A 19,238-nucleotide genomic window follows, 5' to 3' on the forward strand; every position below is an offset into this window, starting at 1 on the left:
CGCGGCGGGGGGCGGGCGGGGGGGGCGGTGCCGCGGGGGGGGGGGGGGGGCGGTGCCGCGCGGGCCGGGCCGGGCCGGGCGGCGGCGGCGGGGGGCGGTGCAGGCGGCGGCGGCGGCGGCGGCCGGAGGGGGCAGAGCGGCGGCGGAACCGAGCGCCGAGAGCCGCCGGAGCAGCGGAGCCGCAGCCGCCGCCGCGGCCGCAGGTAGGAGCGGGGCGGAGGCGGGGGACACACACGCACCCACACACACACACCCGCCATCGCCGCCGGGGTTGGGACCGGGCCGGGCCGGGCCGGGGCCGCTTTCGCTTTTGCGTGGCCGCACCGGGGGGGGGGGCGGCGGGGCTCGGGGGCACCTGCGGCGGGGGGACGGCCGGGGCTCGGGGCGCGTCTCCCCTCCCCTCCCGCCGCCCGTCGGTAAATATTTTGGGTGTTTCGTAACTCCCGTCCGGGCGCTGCTCGTCGGCGGGGCCGGGCGCGGGGCGCTGCGGTGGCGCCGGCCGGGCCCGCGGCCTCGCTGCGGGTAGAGGGGCCGCGCAGGTGCGGGCAGGGCCGGGCAGGGGCGCGGGCAGCGAGCGGGGCCGCTCCGGGCGCGGCGCACCCGGGGGTTCGGGCGGGCGGACGGACTTTGCGCGGCCGCTGCGCGGGCCGGGGCGGGCGGCGGGGCCGTCCCGGTGCCGCGGCGCATCCCGGGGCGGGGGCGCTCGTCGCCCGGCGGAGCGGGGCCGGTTCCCGCCGCCGTCGGCCCGGGACGGGCCCTGCCTGAGCGGTGGCCGCGGGGGGGAAGCGCAGAAACCGGCGCTGCGCGTCCCGGCGGGCGGGGGGGGGGGGGGGCAGCCCCGAGCCCCAGCCCCGAGCCCCAGCCCCGAGCCCCAGCCCCGGGGAGGCGGGGGGGGGGGGGTCGTCCGGGCAGGCGGGGGTCCCGCAGCAGCAGCAACACATCGGACCGGGGCAGAACGATGGGAACGGGGTCCGGCTCACCGGCGGTGGGACGCACGGCTCTGCGCTGCCAGGCAGAGTTGAAGGAAAAAGTTCCCCCGTGCGAAGCGGGAGCGGGGACACCCTGGGGGACTGCAGCGCCCGGTGGCCTTTCACCCAGCTCGTGTGCCGGCCGGGGCAGGCGGCCCGGTGACTGCGAGCCCAGGGGAGCAGCGGCCACCTGTCCGGCGGGATACGGGAGCTGTCAGGGCTCAGCGCCCAGCCGGCCGACAGCCGGGCTCACGCCAGGCCGGGCTCCCGGCAGCTCCTTGCCGTGACACCGAGCGACTCTGGGGCTCCAACGCCCAGCTCGCATCGGCACTGGGGTGCAGGCACTGGTGCTGCCGAGGACTCCCCAACTGTGCCTCCACCTGAACTGCTGACGGTAGTAACACCTCTGATGTCAGCTGCAGCGCGGTGCTGGGGCCTTCGACTCGTGTGAACTTGTGGTGAGGCTTGGCAGGAGCCCGCGTGCTCTGCCGCGCGCAGGGGAGCCCCGTGGCAGAGGATGGGGACGGGCAATGACGGCAAGTGGTTGGGGTGCATTGCCGAGGGGTGCAGGGCATGACGCTGCTGTGGCGGGACCGCGGTGCAGGGCTGCGCGGCTCACCTGTGGCAGGGACGTGGCGCACAAAGTCTCCGCAACACGGGTCGCAGGATGTTCCTGGCCCTGGGCTGGCTCACCCCAACATCTGCCTGCGGCCAGGCCTGCGTCCCGGCAGTACTCACGGCCACGGCAGGAGCGGCGTGAGCCACAGCAGCCAGCATCCACAGAGGCGGTTGGCACGTGCGCTGTGGGGTGGTCTGGAGACCAGGGCACCAGGGAACCAGCCCTGCGCTGCGGGAGCTTTACAGGAGTTTTTTCCCCCCTTCATCTCTGTGCCCCGACTTCGGGAGGAAGGCCCTGTGCCTGTCGTGGGGAGCGCAGCCCTGCGCTGGCACGGGAGGGCTGGCTGCTGTTACGGTGCTCTCTCAGTGGCAATTTCCAGCCGAGGTTTGCCGTCATGCTTCAACGTGTGTGCACCAGCACCACGATCCTGTGCAGGAGGGAGGTTTGCTTGGGGCCCGGCACCGAGTGTGGCTCTGCCCTGTTTGTGTGGCTCCGGTGACGGGGAGGCGTTGGGGGTGTCGGGGTCACCTGCCTGTGGATGGCTGCAGCGAGCACTGGTGCTCCCGAAGCTGTCGGGATCGCAGCCTGACCTTACGTGGCTCCCAGGTCCCCATGGTGCCGGACGTGCGGACGGAGACCGTCTCCCTGGGTTTTATAACCGTCCCTGGAGAGCGGGGATTGTCGCTGGGGAGCGCCGTGCCGTGCTGTGCCGTGCCGCACGTGCAGCCACATGGCGGGAGGAGCGCTGGTGCAGGTTGAGAGGTGCCAACAGCCCGCGCCCGAGGACGTGGGAGAGCCGGGCTGGGAAGGGGGTGTGACAGGTGGCTCTCACCCACTCTCTGTTTCATGGCACTTTGACAGCGTCCTCCCTTGAGGGGGGGTGTTTGCCCCCTGGCAGTTGTCACTACAGCCACCTCGGCAGCTTTGGTGCGCCCGCCTTGTCCCGAGGTTGATGCTTCGGGGCAGGACGAGGGATGCTGGTGCTGGGGACAGGGAGTTGCGGCCAGGGATGCTTGACGCAAAGTTGCACGGAGCCTCTGGAGGGACCTTCCCCTCTCGCTGCAGGGGAAGTGCTGACTCCAAAGCAGCTGTGAGGTCTCTGCCGTGGGGTTTCCCAGCCCTTTCTCAAGTGATAGCAAAACCCAGATACACTGCTTGCGAAAAATCCCTGCTCCTTGTACTCCTCCACAGCGTGGGTGGTGGGGTGGCGAGTGGTGACTGTGCTGTGCTGAGTACAGTAAAGCAACCCCGTCGACTGGGAAATGACTTGATGGTTTGCAAGGAATTACTGTAAGCTGGTCTGTGCTTGACAGGCTTCGCGGCAGCCCCGGGAGCCGGCGGGAGCCCAGACACGGCAGGGCAGCGTGTGGGTTGAGCAGGACCTCCCTTGTGTCGGCAGCCCCCCAGTGCCTGCGCTGGGGGCCGCGGTCCCGCTGCCCCGTGGGGCTGCAATGGCTGCCGGCTTCCCGCCGCGCGGCCGTGGGTGCTGCCCTCGGAGCAGCCTCCGCGTTACGGGGCCAAATGTACCACGGTGGTGCCTGCCACAGGGGAGCCCGGCGCAGGGCTGCGTGTGCTGGGGGACGGACGCAGGGGCTCGCCAGTCCCCGCCTCGCTGGGATGGATCAGGACTTGGCTCTGCGGCCGCGCAGGCGGCTCTGGTCTGGGAGGCTGTGCCGGCTGGGGCTCCAGCATGCTCTGGGAGAAGTAGCCTCGACAGCTGTAATGATTCTGTGGCATGCCTTTCCTTTCATGGGGTGTCTATTTTGCAACCCCCAAGTGTTTTGATCCCGGGAGGAAGGGGGCGGGGGTGTTTACCCTGGCACCGCGTGGCCGGTGCAGGGATCCAAGCGGCGCTGGGCATGCCTGAATTTTACATGCAGCAACAGTTCTAGCAACATCTGCTGGCTGATAAAAGGTAGGCTGCTGCGAACCGCTTCTCCCGCCGCGTTGGGAAACGTCGAGGGGGAGGCACACATGTGAACACGGCTTCCTGGCCGATAGGGCTGAGCCTACTTGCTGATAAAGCAGAATCCACTGATCTAGCTGCACCAGAGGGGCCAGGAGAGCTGGCTGCTCGCGGGCGGGCACGCTCTGTGCCCTGCGTTTTCCCCTAGTGCCAGCTCCTGCTTTCTGCCAAGCCGGGGAGCGATGTGCTGCTGGGCGGCTTCTCGCCGGGCTCGGGTGGCCGCGGCGGTATAGTCGAACCGTAACATGGTCACGACTCGCTCCCTGTTCAGACAGTCACTGGTGAGTTTTGCAATCTCCATTTTCGCTGCAACTTCGTGTCTTCCTGTTGTTGTGAGATGTAAATGCTGGTTTATAGCACAGCTCTGTCGGGGAGGGAATTGGGGAAAAGGCTGGTGCTGGGGTAGAGCTCGAAGAGCCTGCGCGGCATCGGCGCAGCCCTGGCCGCCGAGCGGCTGAGTGCTGGGTGCGTGCTCTGTCTGGCTTTTTGTCCCTGTCTCTCGATGGCTGTCTGCAAAGCTTTTAGCAGAGAAAGAGGCAGCTCTCACTGGCGGTGTATCTGAGCCCTTTGCGCTGGCTACAACAGCTGTAAAATGATCTCTGTCCTATTTGGTGGTGTTAACATGCGGCCCGGCCGCTTTCGGGCTGCAGCTCTGGGTGGCACAGCTGCCCTGGCCCGGCACGCTCCGTTTATAACCCCATTAGTCACCTGAGCCCTTTGGAAACGCTGAGGTGCGGCGCTACGCGGTGCGGCGCTACGCGGTGCAGCCCAGAGGCTGGGACTCCCCTCTGCCCCCCCCCCCCCCGCCACCGGCAGCTGCTGCTGCTCCTGGGGCTGCGGAGCGTGTCCCAGGGCGAGGAAAGCCAAACCCCAGCTCTCCCACCTGGACTCGTTTGCATGCATCGGGGATGACCGCTGGGTTTAACCCCTGGCCGGGTTTGACTGTGAGGTTTACCTATTCTGAAAGATTTCTGTTGCAGAAACTATCGATGTTTTGGCTTTTTGTTCCCATTCTGACTGGTCCCCCTTCTTGCCAGCATCCCTGGGTGTCTTTGTACCTCCTTCCGAAGGCAAGGCTTTACCCTCCATCCCCCCTGCTCTGCTGAGCTGGTGCGAGAGCATCTCCCCGTGCAGGGCAGCTGCTGGGGTGCAGACCCTGGCACCCGGAGGGGCAGAGCATGGTGGAGGTGCGGGGGCTGTTTGGGGGATCTCGACTCCTCTTGGTGCCTGACAGCACAGGGTTTGTGCCCTGCCTGCCCCTGCCCGGCGTGGCAGGAGGCTGTGATGCCCGGGAGCAGTTTTCCTGTTGACAGGACACATCACTGGGCTGTCAGCCCATACCGGCGGGAGCCCGGCGCTGTGCTGCAGCGTGCTGCCTGGGCCTGCCCTCGGGCAGGGGTGACAGGGTGCTGCTGGGCTGGGACGTCTGCGGTGGCTGGTGAGGCAGAGGGCTGGCGAGCGTTTTCCCAGGCACCGCGCGGGCTCCCCGCTGGCTGTTGTTGGCGGCATCCTCGTGCGCCTGCGTTCGATGTTCGCTCCTGAAGACGAGGGTGCGAGCGTCTGCCCGCCTGACGCATACGCTGTGCCGTCTCGCAGTGTGGTTGGTGCCTCTTCTCCGGGCAGGGTGGTTGGGCAGAGCAGCGGGTCCTTGTCCCACCCCAGGTGCCCGTGGCGTGCAGGCTGGGCTGCGGGACAGCCGTGCCGGCGTTGGGGCAGGCTTCTGCACCGGCTCCCCTGCCCCATGGAGAGCACGAGCTGCAGAGGGGTGGATGTGGCCGGAGCAGTGCAGCCGGTGCCTGTGCTGCCCACATCTCCCCCGGCCCACCTGGGTCCTGCTCTGCAAATCCAGCCTGGCCGGCGACTGGATTAGTGCGATTGTGTGCACTCGCTGGAGCGTGGCAGATAAAATGAAATTGTGTCTCCAGACCCCAATCGGGACTAATTCGACACTGAAATGAGCTTAATCCTCAGGTCCTTCCGACCAGCCCATCCCTCCTGGGCTGGTGCTGGTCTGAGCAGGGATTAGCAGAGAGCCTGGGGCTGTGCTGGAGGCGGCCTCGGTGCGGGGGGCTGGCGCAGGACCGTTGAGACCCCGGGGTGTCTGCAGGGTCCCTGGGAGGCGGCTGCTCGGCTTGGCTGGTTTGTTGGAAGGGGCATCACAAAGCTGAACCAGCTGGCGGGGGCGCAGGGGCTTCTCCCTTGTCCCAGATCTGCCTGGCCCGTTCCTAAGCCCAAAGCTGCCGCCCCTTGGGGCTTTGCTGGGATCCTGTCACCTCCCTGCCCTTCTCCAGGGCCATGTTTGGGGGGATGCCTCTTCCCTCCTGGGATGGAGAACGGGGATGGAGCCGGAGCCTCCCCGCTGTGCTGGAGCGGGCGCAGCACGTTAGTGCCTGGGGGCTGCACCTCCTGCGGGTGCTTCGCCCTCAGCATGGTGACACAGGGGGTTGGGCTGGGTCATTATTATTGTGGAGGAAAAATACCTTCATCAAGTGCCCTGGCACGTGGCGGCTGCACATCCCCTCCTGGGTGAGGGCGGGTGCCTGCCCAGAGCTGGGATGCTGTGGGTGGCCGGTGGCTCCATGCCCACCCCAGGATGCCCCCCCCTCCCCGAGTCCAGGGGAAGCCCCAGGACCCTGAGGCATCAGAGCTGGCAGCTCCATTCGGTCCCGGTTAATTCGTCTGCTTGGCCCCAGGGAGTCGGGAGTAATTAAAGCTCTGCCCAGGCCTCTCTAATCCTGTCAGTGGGTTTATGGCGGGGGTAGCACCGGTGCTGGCGGGGATTGGGCTCCCCGTGACGAATGTCCCACAGGATCCACGCTGGACTGGTGCCTGTGGGGGCACGCTGTGTGCCACTGTGCGGGTGGGCGTTCGGCTCTGCCGGTATGGCTGCGTGGTGTGTCATGCCCACCAGTGCCTGGCTCCTGCTCCGGCGCTGGTTGCCTGCGGCCAGCTGGGTGGGCGGGCTGCCAGCACCGCGCTGCCCTGCTCCGCTCAGCCCCCGGCCCCCCTGGTGCCCAGACAGACCCCCCCCGTTGTTCCCGAGCAGCCGCAGCCTCCAGCCCAGCCTGCGCGGGGTCCGACGAGCTCGGCCAGGGTGGTGGCAGTGTGGCCGTGGTCCCCCGCAACCCCGCTCTGCTGCGGGGACCTGGATCCTGCTGGTGCTGGTCCTGCTCTGTGCTCGGCATTTGGGGGAATCGTGCCGGCGCCGGGGCAACGCCTGTCTCTGGCCGCGGCTGCGCCAGGGCAGCTCTCAGTGCACTGGGGTGATTTTTCTCTCTAGGTCCCAGCCCTTGGATTTGAGGGATTTTGCTGGGATTTCGTTGGGTATTTTGGTGGTTTTGGTTTGACGCAGGTTTCTGAGCCTCTGTGGTTGGAAGGGAAAATCTGAAGAGGGGAGAAAAACCGTTCCCAAGGGTGGCAAACGCCAGCGGGCAGGTACAGCCCCAGGCCTGCGGTGTGAGCCGAGCTGCGGGCAGCCCCCCGGCTCTGAGCCCCCCCACCACTTGCGCAGCGGCGCCGGTCCCCGGCCGGGGCGTCTCCACCTGCCTGCGGGGCCGATTTCTCCCTGGGCAGCGTCAGGCTGCGCGTGGGGTTTCCTTGTTCCTGTAACGGTGCCAGTTCTCCATTTTTTGCCTCCCAAAGTTGCCGGGAAGCCCGGTTGGTCCCGGCGCTGCCAGTCCCAGTTCTGCCTGCAGGCTGCGGGGGCCGTTACCTCAGCCCTCGAGGGGGGGACACGTTGTGTTTCCAGAGCTGGCCGTGCCTCTTCCGTCAGCCCTGCGGCTCCCGACCCTGCTTGCCTGGCCCCGGCAGTTTCCAGCGTGGGCCGGGGGCTCTGGCGTGCCAGGGCGGTCGGCGGCCGCCGCCGGGGTGAAGTTGTCGGCTGTTGCCGCTCTTCTGCGGGAGACAAAACAAAACCCATCAAAGGACCGAGCTTCTAGAAGAAGCTTGCCTCCCGCGCCGGGCAGGCGCTGCCACCTCCCAGCCGAAAGTTGGAAACCACAGGCAAGCGTGAAACGGGCGAGCCGCCCTGTTCCCATCGCCGCGGCCCTCTGTGCCGGCTCCGCCGCATGCCCGGCGTCTGCCAGCCCCGGCCGGCAGCTCTGAGCGGGACCAGGGGGGCTGGGGGGGCTGCTCACCGGCACCCCAGCGTTCCCGGTGCGGGCTGTACCCCGGCGCTGTGTGCTGGGGGGGGGTGGGGGGTGAGCAGAGCGGGGGGGGGGTGCAGGTGAGTCAGTCCCGTCTCCCCCCACGCTGAACTCCTGCAGCGGTCCCTGGGGTCCCGTCCCCGGCTGCCCGCGGGGGCTCCGGGGGGGCTCAGCCCCACCGACGTGCTGGGGGCAGAGGCTGTGCCCAGCACCGGGGAGGAGTGCGGGGCTGAGCACGGAGGGGTTGCCGGCCCTGCTCCCTCGGCATGCACCGTGCAGGCAGCAGTGGCGGAGGAAGCTGCTGGCAGCCTGGGGCTGGCTGCCCTGCGCAGGCAGCTGACATTTTGGAAGGAAATAGCTGCTCTCTGCTCCTTCCTGTAGCACGCAGCCTGTGAAACGGCTGCCCCGGGAGCCCGGCTTTGCCGGCGGTGCCTGCCTGGAGCTGTGGCCAGGCTGCCCTGGGGCCAGGACGCCGGAGTGGTGCGTGGGGCAGAGTCGTGCACGACCCTGGGTGAGTGCGGCTGCGGAACGGGGCACCCCACGTTGCCGGGGCTGTGGTTCCTGTGCCCCGGAGGAGCCGGGAACCGCGCTGAGCCCTGGGGCTCTGCCGGACCCGCCAAGCCCGTGCCTGGGGGAGTCACCGGCCGGGATGACCCTGGGGCTGTAGGGCCCCTTGGGTGGATGCGGAGCCCTCTGTGCCCCCCAGTTGTGGGGCAGGACGTGGTGCGCAGCGGCGTTCGCTGCCTGCGGCAGGCAGGCCCACGTGCGAGGGTGAGGAGGGTGAGCTGGGGGAGCCCTGGGCAGGGTCCAGCTGAGTGGGGCTGTCGGCTGCCCAGGGGCTCCAGTGGGTCCCCTGGGGTGAGCTGGTGTGGGCAGGAGGGCGAGCCATTGTGGGCAGGAGGGGTGGGTGTCTGTGTCAGGGGAACCGGAGCCCTTCTGCGTGCCGAGCGGCTCCTTTCGGCTGCCAGCACCGCCATTCCCACGACCTGGTTGGGGGCCGGATCCTGCCCCGGAGGGAGCCTGCTTGGGGCTGCCCTTCTCGGGGGACGTAGGATTCCTTCCCACTGGGGCTGCCGCGGGGCAGGAGCGGCACTGGCTGGGGCAGGACCGGAGCCCCCCGGCAGCACCGGCTGTGAGGCATGCAGGGTCCGGCCCGGCGGCTGCGAGCGAGGCCGGCTCTGACCTGGAAGCGATCGAGGGCTCCCGGAGGTGCCGAGAAACCACGTGTCTGTCTGTTTACTGCGGCGGGAGGAGGCAGCCGTGGTGGGCGCAGGGCTGCCGCCTGTCAGAGCCCAGCACCAGGGGCAAAGCGCTGTACCCCTGCCCAGAGGAGACCCCCGGGCTGGGAGAGCGCTGGGCAAGGGGCAGTGCGGGAGCCACCGCGGTGGAGGGGCGCGTGGGTCTGGTGTGTGGGACCGGAGGGGTTAAGGCTAGAGCCCTTTGCCATGGCCCCCCCCCAGGGTTTTGCCTGACTCTTGGCCCCTGCCCGGCCCTGCAGGGCACGGAACTGGGCACAGGGCTGCCGTCGGCGGCTGTGCTAGCACCAGGGCAGGGGTGCCCTGCCCATGGGGATGTCCCCATGGTGGCTGCGTGCTGCAAGCATCCTGCGGCTGCATACAGTGAGCATCCTGTGAGCATCCTGCGGCAGTGCGTGTGCCAGCCCCTGGGCGGGCGCTGCCCATGTTTGGGTTTTGCTGTGCCCATGGCACGGGGGAAGGCACCGCCGCCGGCCTCGCCCCATGAGGCATTTCCCTCCTTTTGTCTGCCCGCAGACGTGCTCTGGCTCGCTTTGGCTTTCCTGTAGCTCGTGAGGATGGGCGGGAGGTGCCACTGCTCCTGCCACTCTGCTTCTGCCGCCAGGGCTGCCGCTGCAGCCGTGGCTCGTCCCCGGTGTGGTCACATCGGGTCCCCTGGCCATCCCTGGCCCCAGCGGTGCTGCCAGCCTCCTCCTGCCTGTCCTCTACCCTGCCGCTGCCTCTGGCTCTCTGGGCACCCCTTTTGGGTTTGTTTCACCCGTTTTTGCAGCCTGTTTGGTGGTACCTCCCCATCGCAGCGGGAAGCGGGGCTGTTGGATGCAGAAGTGATGACTGCCGGCATCTCCCTTCCCTCCGTGCTTGCCCTGCCCGTGCTGTCCCCACGGGCCTGGGGTCCCTCTCCATGGCACTTGTCCTACCTCCGGGAAGCTGCCGCGTGTGCTGCTTTGCAGGCGATAAGTCACCGGTGAGCGTGTTGCTGTGGCTTGTTGAGTTGCTGCTGGTTAACCGAGCTGTGGTAATGGGTGGGTTATAGCTCACTGCCAGCAAGCAAATGCAAAGTGTCTTAAACCACCGCAATTATCTGTCTCTCGCAGTTGTTTGAGTGTGCGCGTGGCCGGCGGCTGCAGCACGACTGACCCGTGGCAGTGTGTGACACTGCAGCAGCGCTGCCCGTCCCTGCCGGGGTACGGGACCTACGGTGAGCGCCATGGCTGGTGGGCTGCGGACGGCGCCGGGGGTGGGTAAACGCCAGCAGGCTGGAGCAGGCCCCGTCTGCCCGACCCTGGAGAGGTTTCCTGAGCCAGGCGGCTGCAGGGCTGGGGCGATGCACCGGTGGGGATAACGTGAGGAGGGATCCGGTCCCTGGGTGCAGGAACGAGACCGTCCCGAGGCTCCAAGGAGGTCCCTGCGAGCGCTCGCCGGCGGTGCTGCTGAGGAGCATGGTGCTGGGCATGGACCAAGCCGGGGCACTGGCTGCCGGGCACTGGCTGGGCACAGGAGCGCAGGGCTGCCTGGAAGGGGCACACAGCTCCAGCTGCACGGTGGGCCCGCGGTGCTGTACCTCTCGCTGAAGCAGAGCTGTTGCCCCAACCTTGCTGGGTCTCGTGGCTGGAAAACCTCGTTTGCTCATGGCAGGCAGCACTGGTGACTTGTACCAGGGCACTCGGGGGCCCTGCGGCCTTTGGGGAAGTTTGGTTTGTCAATCCATGGGTGAGACATGGGAGACAAAAATAAAGTGCTCGGAGAAACACCCACTGTTGCATTGGTGATGCCCATGGAGGTCATGCCCGAGCCTGGCACGAGTGGTTTTTTTGGGGATGTGCTTATCCACTGGGGTGGCACGGCCCCGGGGACAGCCCTGCCTTCAGTCAGGGCATGCGCCAGATGAGCCATAATGCCATCGACTGCTACACGGTCCCCTTGTAAAGGCTGACATGATGCTGGCTCACCTTCTGCTGGGCGCCCCAGCGGTGATGCTCCTGCTCTCAGGCCAGCGCCGGCCAAGCGTGGTGTCTGCTGGCTCACCGCAGCAGCAGCCTGAGACTTGTTGCTTAACAACATGCTGGAGTGGAATAGGAAGTGTTTTGTCACCGCGAGATGGGAAGAGATCACCATTTTCTCGATAGGCAGGGCAGCGTTTGTTTGCTCTGTATCCGTGCAGATGTCCCCGCCGCTCTGGGAACTTTGGCTGTTTGTGGCACGATGGTGCCGGCGCGGCCGTGGCTGCTCTCCTTGGCTCTGCCGGGGCAGCGGTTCTCACCGATGCCTCTTATCAAGCATCCGCAATTTCTAACTGCCAGCGTGCATCCTGCTGTCAGCCATCCTGCCTTCCCTTCCCCTCCTTGTCTGCATTTTTATGCCTCCCCAGTCCCCTCTTTGCCAACAGGATTTCCAACTCGGTGATTTCTGTGAATGTGGAAACGTTCCTCCCTTTTTATAGGGGAAAAATTCATTTTTAGCCAACTCTCGGTTATTGTTCCTCTTCCTGCGCAGGGGGTGGGTGCACAGGGCTCCGGGGGCTCCAGCCGTGGCTGCTCCGCCTGGACCTGCTGCCGTCGTCCCCTGCCGCGTGCTCCCCCGGTGTACGCCCCTGCCCGTGGGATGGCACTGCCTGCTTTTGGAGCCCCTCGGGCCACTGGGTATTTCTGAGGCTGAACAAAGCCTTTCGGGGAGGGAGGGAGGCACAGGCCCCGCTGGTGCGGTCCCCAGCTCCCTCTGCTTGTCACCGGCTGGTGCGGTAACCGGATCCGGTCCTGGCCACTTGGCCTTGGGACGCAGCCCGAGGCCTTGCACCCCCGCCAGCACCTCCACACGATACTAAATCCCAGGTGGTTTGGCGGTGTGTGTAAATGCTATTTATTGCCTCATTCTTGGCTCGCGTGCAAGCCCCCCAGGCCCTCCCTTGTTGCTCATCATCCTGTCACCCTCAAAGACTCGACCGCCAGGTTGTTTCTCCAGGCCCCGCCAAGCTGCACATACAACCGTGGCAGGGGATGCTCGGGCTTTTTATAGGCGCCATCCCTGCCCGTCCTTTCTCCCTGCCTGCCGCGGCTGCCCCGTGTGAGCCGGGGCACCGGAGCCGCGTGGCGGGTGGGAACTGGCAGTGCTCCTGCACGGAGCCAGAGCCGCCCCAAAACTCACTTTGGGAAGCTCCGTGCTCTGCACGGCATCTCCTCTGTGGTGTTGGCGCACGGGACGCGCGGCAGCCGTGGGACCGGGGACCCGCCGGGGGCTGCGGTGCCGCGTGGGCCCTCGGGGCCGGGGCCACTCCTGCCCGTCCGCCTGCCTGCGCTGCCAGGGTGCAGGCAGGAGCTGGGGTGAGCACAGGGGGGGCCTCCGCTCTGCGTCACCCTGGATTTCTCACCAGCCCTCCCCCCGGCCCCGTTTCCTCATTTCCGTGGCCGGCGATGGCTGTGATCCCGTGGCGCAGCAAGGGGAAATGATTACCATGTGGAGAGTCAGCGCGGAGGCGCATTCATGGCCTCAGACCCCTCCCAGGGCTCTTCTTAGAAAAGAGGGGTGACTCAGAGCCGGGGTCCCTTGTCCCTGCTTGACCGTTCCTTTGGCAGCCGGAGGTGCCTCCGGCAGCACCAGAGAACCCGGATGCTCCTGCGAAGGGCTTTGGGAACCTGGAGTCTCCCACGAAGGGCTTGCGGGGGCCAGACCCCCCACCCAGGGTGCAGCACCCGGCCTGGGTGCGGTGCCCTGATGAGCCGTGTCCCCGGCAGGTGGTGAGCCATGGCGGTGTGGATCCAGGCGCAGCAGCTCCAGGGCGAAGCCCTGCGGCAGATGCAGGCGCTCTACGGGCAGCACTTTCCCATCGAGGTGCGGCACTACCTGTCGCAGTGGATCGAGAGCCAGGCATGGTAGGTCAGCGGGGTCCCCGTCCCCTTGGGGGATGCTGGGCTTGGCAGCACCCGCCGTCGGGGTGCCGGTGGCTGCCCCCCCCCCCGCCGGGGAGCCCCCATGCAGGGCCGGGGCTGCCCTGATGCCGCTGCTCTGCTCTGCACACGTAGGGACTCCATCGACCTCGACAACCCCCAGGAGAACGTGAAGGCGACGCAGCTGCTGGAGGGGCTGATTCAGGAGCTGCAGAAGAAGGCAGACCACCAAGTGGGAGAAGATGGCTTCCTGCTGAAGATCAAGCTGGGGCATTATGCCACACAGCTACAGGCAAGTGGGGGTCCGTGGGCGGGGGCCGTGGGGCCGGGGGGGTGTCCCTGCCCCACGCCTGGCTCAGGCTGTGCTCTCCCTGCAGAACACGTACGACCGGTGCCCCATGGAGCTGGTGCGCTGCATCCGGCACATCCTCTACCACGAGCAGCGGCTGGTGCGGGAGGCAAACAACGTGAGTGGGGGACATGGGACGTCTGCAGCATGAGGAGGGCGAGTGAATGAGTCCCACAGGATGGGGGGATGCTTGGGGTCTCCAGGACTGGGATGATGGGAGCAGGCCCTGAGGCAGCGCCTGTTCCTGGTCCCCACTGTCCCCAGCGCCCAGGGGGATGGTGGGGGGTCCCCTTGCCATGCTGAGCACTCCCTGTGCCCCGTGCAGAGCCCCTCGCCGGCTGGCACCCTGGTGGACGCCATGTCGCAGAAGCACCTGCAGATCAACCAGACCTTCGAAGAGCTGCGGCTCATCACGCAGGACTCGGAGAACGAGCTGAAGAAGCTGCAGCAGACACAGGAGTACTTCATCATCCAGTACCAGGAGAACATGCGCCTCCAAGGTGAGTGGGGGGCCAGGGGAGCGCAGGGGCCGGGGCGCTGGTGGTGCCAGTTCTAACGTCACGCCCCGTCCCCCAGCCCAGTTCTCCCAGCTCTCCCAGCTGGGCCCCCAGGAGCGTCTGTCGCGGGAGACGACGCTGCAGCAGAAGAAGGCGTCGCTGGAGGCCTGGCTGCACCGGGAAGCCCAGACACTACAGCAGTACCGTGTGGTGAGTGCTGCCGTCCCGGCCCTGGGCCAGCTGTGCCACCGTCCCCGAGCCCCGTAACATCGTCCCGCCTTGCAGGACCTGGCTGAGAAGCACCAGAAGACGCTGCAGCTGCTGCGCAAGCAGCAAACGACCATCCTGGATGATGAGCTGATCCAGTGGAAGCGTCGGCAGCAGCTAGCGGGGAACGGGGGCCCCCCCGAGGGCACCCTGGATGTGCTGCAGACCTGGTGGGTGCCGGCACCGGTCATGCCCAGCGGGGCGGGATGGGGTGCTGAGCCTCGGCGTGGTGCTGAGCCCTGCTTCCCCCAGGTGTGAGAAGCTGGCAGAGATCATCTGGCAGAACCGGCAGCAGATCCGCCGGGCCGAGCACTTGTGCCAGCAGCTGCCGATCCCGGGCCCAGTGGAGGAGATGCTGTCAGAGCTGAACGGCACCATCACCGACATCATCTCCGCCCTGGTGACCAGGTAGAGGTGGGGGCCCAGCTCGGCTGAGGCACCCGGCAGGGTGGGGGGGGGCTGGGTTGGGGCTGCTCTGCCTGCCTGCCCCTGACCCTCATGTCCCCCCCCAGCACCTTCATCATCGAGAAGCAGCCCCCTCAGGTGCTGAAGACACAGACCAAGTTCGCAGCCACCGTGCGGCTCCTGGTGGGGGGGAAGCTGAACGTGCACATGAACCCCCCCCAGGTGAAGGCCACCATCATCAGCGAGCAGCAAGCCAAGGCCCTGCTGAAGAATGAGAGCACCCGCAAGTAATGCCCGGGGGGCTGAGGACATGCTGGGGGGGGGGGTGGGACGGGGCTGCATGGGGGTGCTGGGGCCACTGAGGAAGCAGGACCTGGCACGGGGGGTGCACCCCAGTCCTGCTGGTCCCCCTGACCCTGTGCCTTTCCATGGCAGCGAGAGCAGCGGGGAGATCCTCAACAACTGCTGCGTGATGGAGTATCACCAGGCCACGGGGACGCTCAGCGCCCACTTCCGCAACATGGTGAGTGCTGTCGGCTCCCCCCTCCCAACGCATGCTCCCACCTCCCGTCCCCTCGTGTCCCCCTGCGTTCACCTCTCCTGTGTCCCCATCTGTGTTGCATCCCCGCTGTGTTCACCCCGGTATCCCCCCTGTGTCCCCATCTGTCCCTCTGTGCTCACTCGTCATGTCCCTGCAGTCCCTGAAGCGGATCAAGCGCTCGGACCGCCGTGGGGCTGAGTCGGTGACGGAGGAGAAGTTTACCATCCTCTTCGAGTCGCAGTTCAGTGTTGGTGGCAATGAGCTGGTCTTCCAGGTGAAGGTAAAGCCACCAGCCACGTCCCCTCTGCAGGGCTCGGGCCAGCTGTGGGGCACAGATGTGGGGCAGGGCAGGGTGTGAGGTCACGGGGCACCCATGCAGACCGGGGTGGCCCGGGGGTGTCTGTGGGTGAAGGTGGGCAATGCTCCCTTGGTGCCCCACAGCCCATCCTGGTCTCCTTCCTCCTGGCAGACACTGTCCCTGCCCGTGGTGGTGATTGTGCACGGGAGCCAGGACAACAACGCCACGGCCACCGTGCTCTGGGACAACGCCTTCGCCGAGCCTGTGAGTGCCAGTGCCGTGGGGGGGTCAGGACAGGCCCCATCCACACTGGGGGGGGCTGTAGGAGTTGAATTCGGTCTGCAGACGGGGAGAGGCGGCAGGCAGAGCTCGGCACTGACCCTGCTCTGTGCCCCCCAGGGCCGCGTACCCTTTGCCGTGCCCGACAAGGTGCAGTGGCCGCAGCTCTGCGAGGCGCTCAACATGAAGTTCAAGGCAGAGGTGCAGAGCAGCCGTGGGCTGACCAAGGAGAACTTGGTGTTCCTGGCACAGAAGCTCTTCAACAGCACCAGCTCCCACCTGGAGGACTACAGCAGCACCACGGTGTCCTGGTCCCAGTTCAACCGGGTGAGTGGGCTGGGCTCTGTGCTGGGAGAGCCCCGGGGTCCTGCTGTGCTTTGGGACAGGGGCTTTGCTACGCCAGCAGTACCAGTGCTTGTGCCGGGGGACACGTCCCTCCCGTGGAGCCGATTTTTGCTGGAGTGGTGGAAAAAAAAGACGGCTGTCAGCTGCAGTGGGGTGGGAGGTGGTCACCTTCCTTGCGTGGAGGGACACGGGGTGCTGTAGGGCCCACAGACGGGGTCTGTGTCCTCGGGGAGGCATTGCTGGTGCTCCCCTGGGGCTGGGCTGCCTGGTCGAGCTGACCTGTGCCTGGTTTGGCAGCGCTGGCGGGTGTCCTGCAGTCCGGGTCCCCAAGTCTCTGCTGCTGCACCGAACGCTTGTGCTGCTTAACAGCAGCTAACAGGCTGGAGACAGGAGTGCTCATTTTCTGGGGATTTCACAGGAAAACCTGCCCGGGAGGAATTACACCTTCTGGCAGTGGTTTGACGGGGTTATGGAGGTGCTGAAGAAGCATCTGAAGCCGCACTGGAACGACGGGTAAGAGCCGCCCTGCCCCGTGCTGCCTGGCCCCGAGCTCCCCGGCCCTGACGGCTCCGCTCTGCCTAGGGCCATCCTGGGCTTCGTCAACAAGCAGCAGGCGCACGACCTGCTCATCAACAAGCCCGACGGGACCTTCCTCCTGCGGTTCAGCGACTCGGAGATTGGCGGCATCACCATCGCATGGAAGTTTGACTCCTGTGAGTGCCCATCGGGAGTTCCCGCACTCGCCATGGGTCCTGCTCCGGGACTGACTTGTCTTGTGCCCACGGGGCTGGTGCTGCTGCTCCGACGCCTCCTGTTTTGGCCGGGCAGGCAGGAGCCTTCCTCCGGAAAGGGGCGAGCACGGGAGCTTACGGGAATGCCTTGGCTGCCCTGTGGGGAGCGGCGCTGCCGTCGCTCGCTGCAGCCGTGGCCGCATCCAGCCCGAATGCTGGCATTGGTGGGGAGGAGGGACGGGGCCAAGCAGTCCGACCCGACCATGGGGACTTACTTGGGGCTGTATGAAACGCGGTGACTCCGTAGCGCTTCCTGGTGCGAGGGGTTTGCATGGGTTGCCTGACCTCGTGCAGCAAATCGGCTCATTATTGTTCTTTGTGAGAGCATCCTTTGGAGGGTCGCGTGGCCGAGCAGCACCACAAAGCCCCACGGAGCCCCCCGTGTTATCGGGGGGGGACGACCTGCACCCCACGTGTCCAAATGAGGCCAGACCTGCCTCAAGTTCACTGTGCCTCCTGGCTGATCCAGTCTTCTGGCAGCCTGCGTTTTGTCCTTAAGCGTTGCTGGGGGAGGGATGCAGCGTGGGAAATGCTGTCTGATGTTCAGCATGATCTTGCAGCCGATGTCCAGAGCGCGGCCAGGAGCTGCCACTGGCTCCGGGCGTCACCGTGGTCCTTGCTCTTGTTTTCCAGCTGAGAGGATGTTCTGGAACCTGATGCCTTTCACCACCAGAGACTTTTCCATCCGATCCCTTGCCGACCGCCTCGGGGACCTCAGTTACCTCATCTATGTGTTCCCCGACCGGCCCAAGGACGAGGTCTTCTCCAAGTACTACACGCCGGTTCTCTGTGAGTCCACGCCAGGTAGCGCTGCCCCTTCACCCCACACGTATCGCTCCTTCGTGCATCCCACTGGGGTGGAGCTGGGGCTGACGGCATCCCCCCGCCCTGGGGTCGCATCCAGCCCCGCAGGGGCTCTCAGCTGGCCGTACGTGAGCCCTCAGCCCCGCCGCAGGCTTGCGACATGCGCCAGCAGCTCGGGGCCTTAGTGCTGCCTTCTTTCCTCTAGCTAAAGCCGTGGATGGATACGTGAAGCCACAGATCAAGCAAGTGGTACCAGAGTAAGTGTGACCCTGAACACAGACCCTGCATTGTCCCATGGGATCATTCCCGGCGAGCTGGCTGGGGCGGCCGGCAGCACAGGGCACCTCTGCTCTCGGGCTCCGACACACCACTGGCCACGTCGGTGCTGGGGGCTGAGGAACGTGGGCCTGTGGCCGAGGCAGGGCCGCCTGTTCCCCAGGAAGGCGGACCCCCCCCCTCACCCTGCTGCCACCCAGGGGGCTGGGGAACCTGCAGGTTGTCGCTGTTTGTGGGTGTGGGGTTTGGGTCCCCTGCCCGCACCCCACCAGCCTTGGGAGATGCCGGTCGGAGGCAGTGGGAATTCCTGGAGCACAACTTCACCCTGGGGGAGCCCGTCCTGTCCCATGTCAGCACTCACGAGCCCCCCCACCCCCTCAGGTTTGCCAGCGCATCAGGTGATTCTGCCCCTGGAAGTGCCACCTACATGGACCAGGCTCCCTCGCCCGCCGTCTGCTCCCAGCCCCATTACAACATGTATGCCCAGAAGTAGGTATCACGTCCCCCGTCCCCATCCGGCCGCAGCTGGTTCCCCTCCCTCACCCCCTGCCTCCCGCAGTCCTGACGCTGTGCTGGACCCCGAGGGGGACTTTGACCTGGACGACACCATGGACGTGGCGAGGCACGTGGAGGAGCTGCTGCGGCGCCCCATGGACAGTCAGTGGATCCCCCACGCCCAGTCGTGACGGGCGAGTGCCCGGCCCCCCGGCCCCGGCACTGCGGGGTCTGTGCTGTGTTTGTGTCTCTGTGCCAGGGGGGGCAGCGGGTGGGCCCTGCCCCGGAGATTTGCTCTGTGCTGCCCCAAAACGCAGGCTGGCGTCCGGCTCTTTGGTGTTTATGCCCTTGTATAAACGGCAGCGGATTTGTCGCATGGTTTTCCTGTATGTTCCTTTTAAGAGGCCCAGCTTCGGCTTTCCGCTTCTGCAAGCACCGGCCCCGCAGCCACCCTGCTCCCCACCGAGGGGCTGCTCGGGGCGGGGGCCGGGGGTCTGGCCTCAGGTTCGCTTTCGCAGTCGTCACTAAGAATGTACGTGTCGCCTTCTTGTTCTACCCCGTGGCTCCGTTCCCAGGGGTGTGTGGGCACACCAGGCTCTGGCATGGGGCAGAGAGGGGGGGTCAGCTGGGGCTTCCCCCCCACACCCAGCCCGTGCTAGTGCTCTGCTCCACAGCGGCGGGGTCCCCTCCCGGACCTCGTCTCCTCCTCTGGCCCCCCCAAGGGTGCGGGAGCCCCTTTGGCTCCCGGCCTCGGCATCCCCCTCCGGAGCCAGTGCAGCATGAGGGAGGCAGGGCGCGAGGGCACCCAGCGAGGGCGGCTGGGCGCTGCGGGTGGTTTGGGAGGAGTGGAGCCCTCTGTCCCCCATCCCCTCTGCCTCTCCCCTCGCCGTGGCCGAGAAGCTCTGGGGTCCTGGCCATGTTATTTTTCTACCACAGAGTAAATAAAGCACGGACTATTTTTGTAACACAAAAGCTCTGGGTTTCACGTGTGTCTTGCGGAGGACTCAGGTCCCTGCCCTGGTAAGTTGGGGGGGGGCGGGGGGAGAGGAGCCTGTG

General features: G+C 66.7%; 1 protein-coding gene across 5 annotated transcripts; it reads left to right on the forward strand.

Moving 5' to 3' along the window:
• Window positions 1-60: 60 nt before the first annotated feature.
• Window positions 61-19,154, forward strand: LOC104639762 (signal transducer and activator of transcription 5B). 5 transcript variants are annotated; one of them, XM_075774908.1, is made up of 19 exons: window positions 61-203; window positions 12,683-12,820; window positions 12,971-13,127; window positions 13,213-13,302; window positions 13,510-13,684; window positions 13,761-13,891; window positions 13,967-14,118; window positions 14,201-14,356; window positions 14,461-14,640; window positions 14,789-14,876; window positions 15,052-15,174; window positions 15,364-15,456; window positions 15,592-15,798; window positions 16,235-16,329; window positions 16,399-16,529; window positions 17,241-17,411; window positions 17,617-17,668; window positions 18,069-18,176; window positions 18,247-19,154. In XM_075774908.1, exons 2-19 carry the CDS (start codon window positions 12,693-12,695, stop codon window positions 18,371-18,373), a joined length of 2,364 nt encoding a protein of 787 aa, XP_075631023.1. In that variant the 5' UTR covers window positions 61-203; window positions 12,683-12,692; the 3' UTR covers window positions 18,374-19,154. The 5 variants fall into 5 exon arrangements, with proteins under 5 accessions (XP_075631023.1, XP_075631026.1, XP_075631025.1 ...); XM_075774911.1 differs by having other exon boundaries at window positions 17,241-17,396; XM_075774910.1 differs by lacking the exon at window positions 61-203 and adding an exon at window positions 520-539.
• Window positions 19,155-19,238: the final 84 nt, after the last annotated feature.

Source organism: Balearica regulorum, chromosome 24 (genome assembly GCF_011004875.1).
Source record: "Balearica regulorum gibbericeps isolate bBalReg1 chromosome 24, bBalReg1.pri, whole genome shotgun sequence".
NCBI lineage: Eukaryota > Metazoa > Chordata > Aves > Gruiformes > Gruidae > Balearica > Balearica regulorum.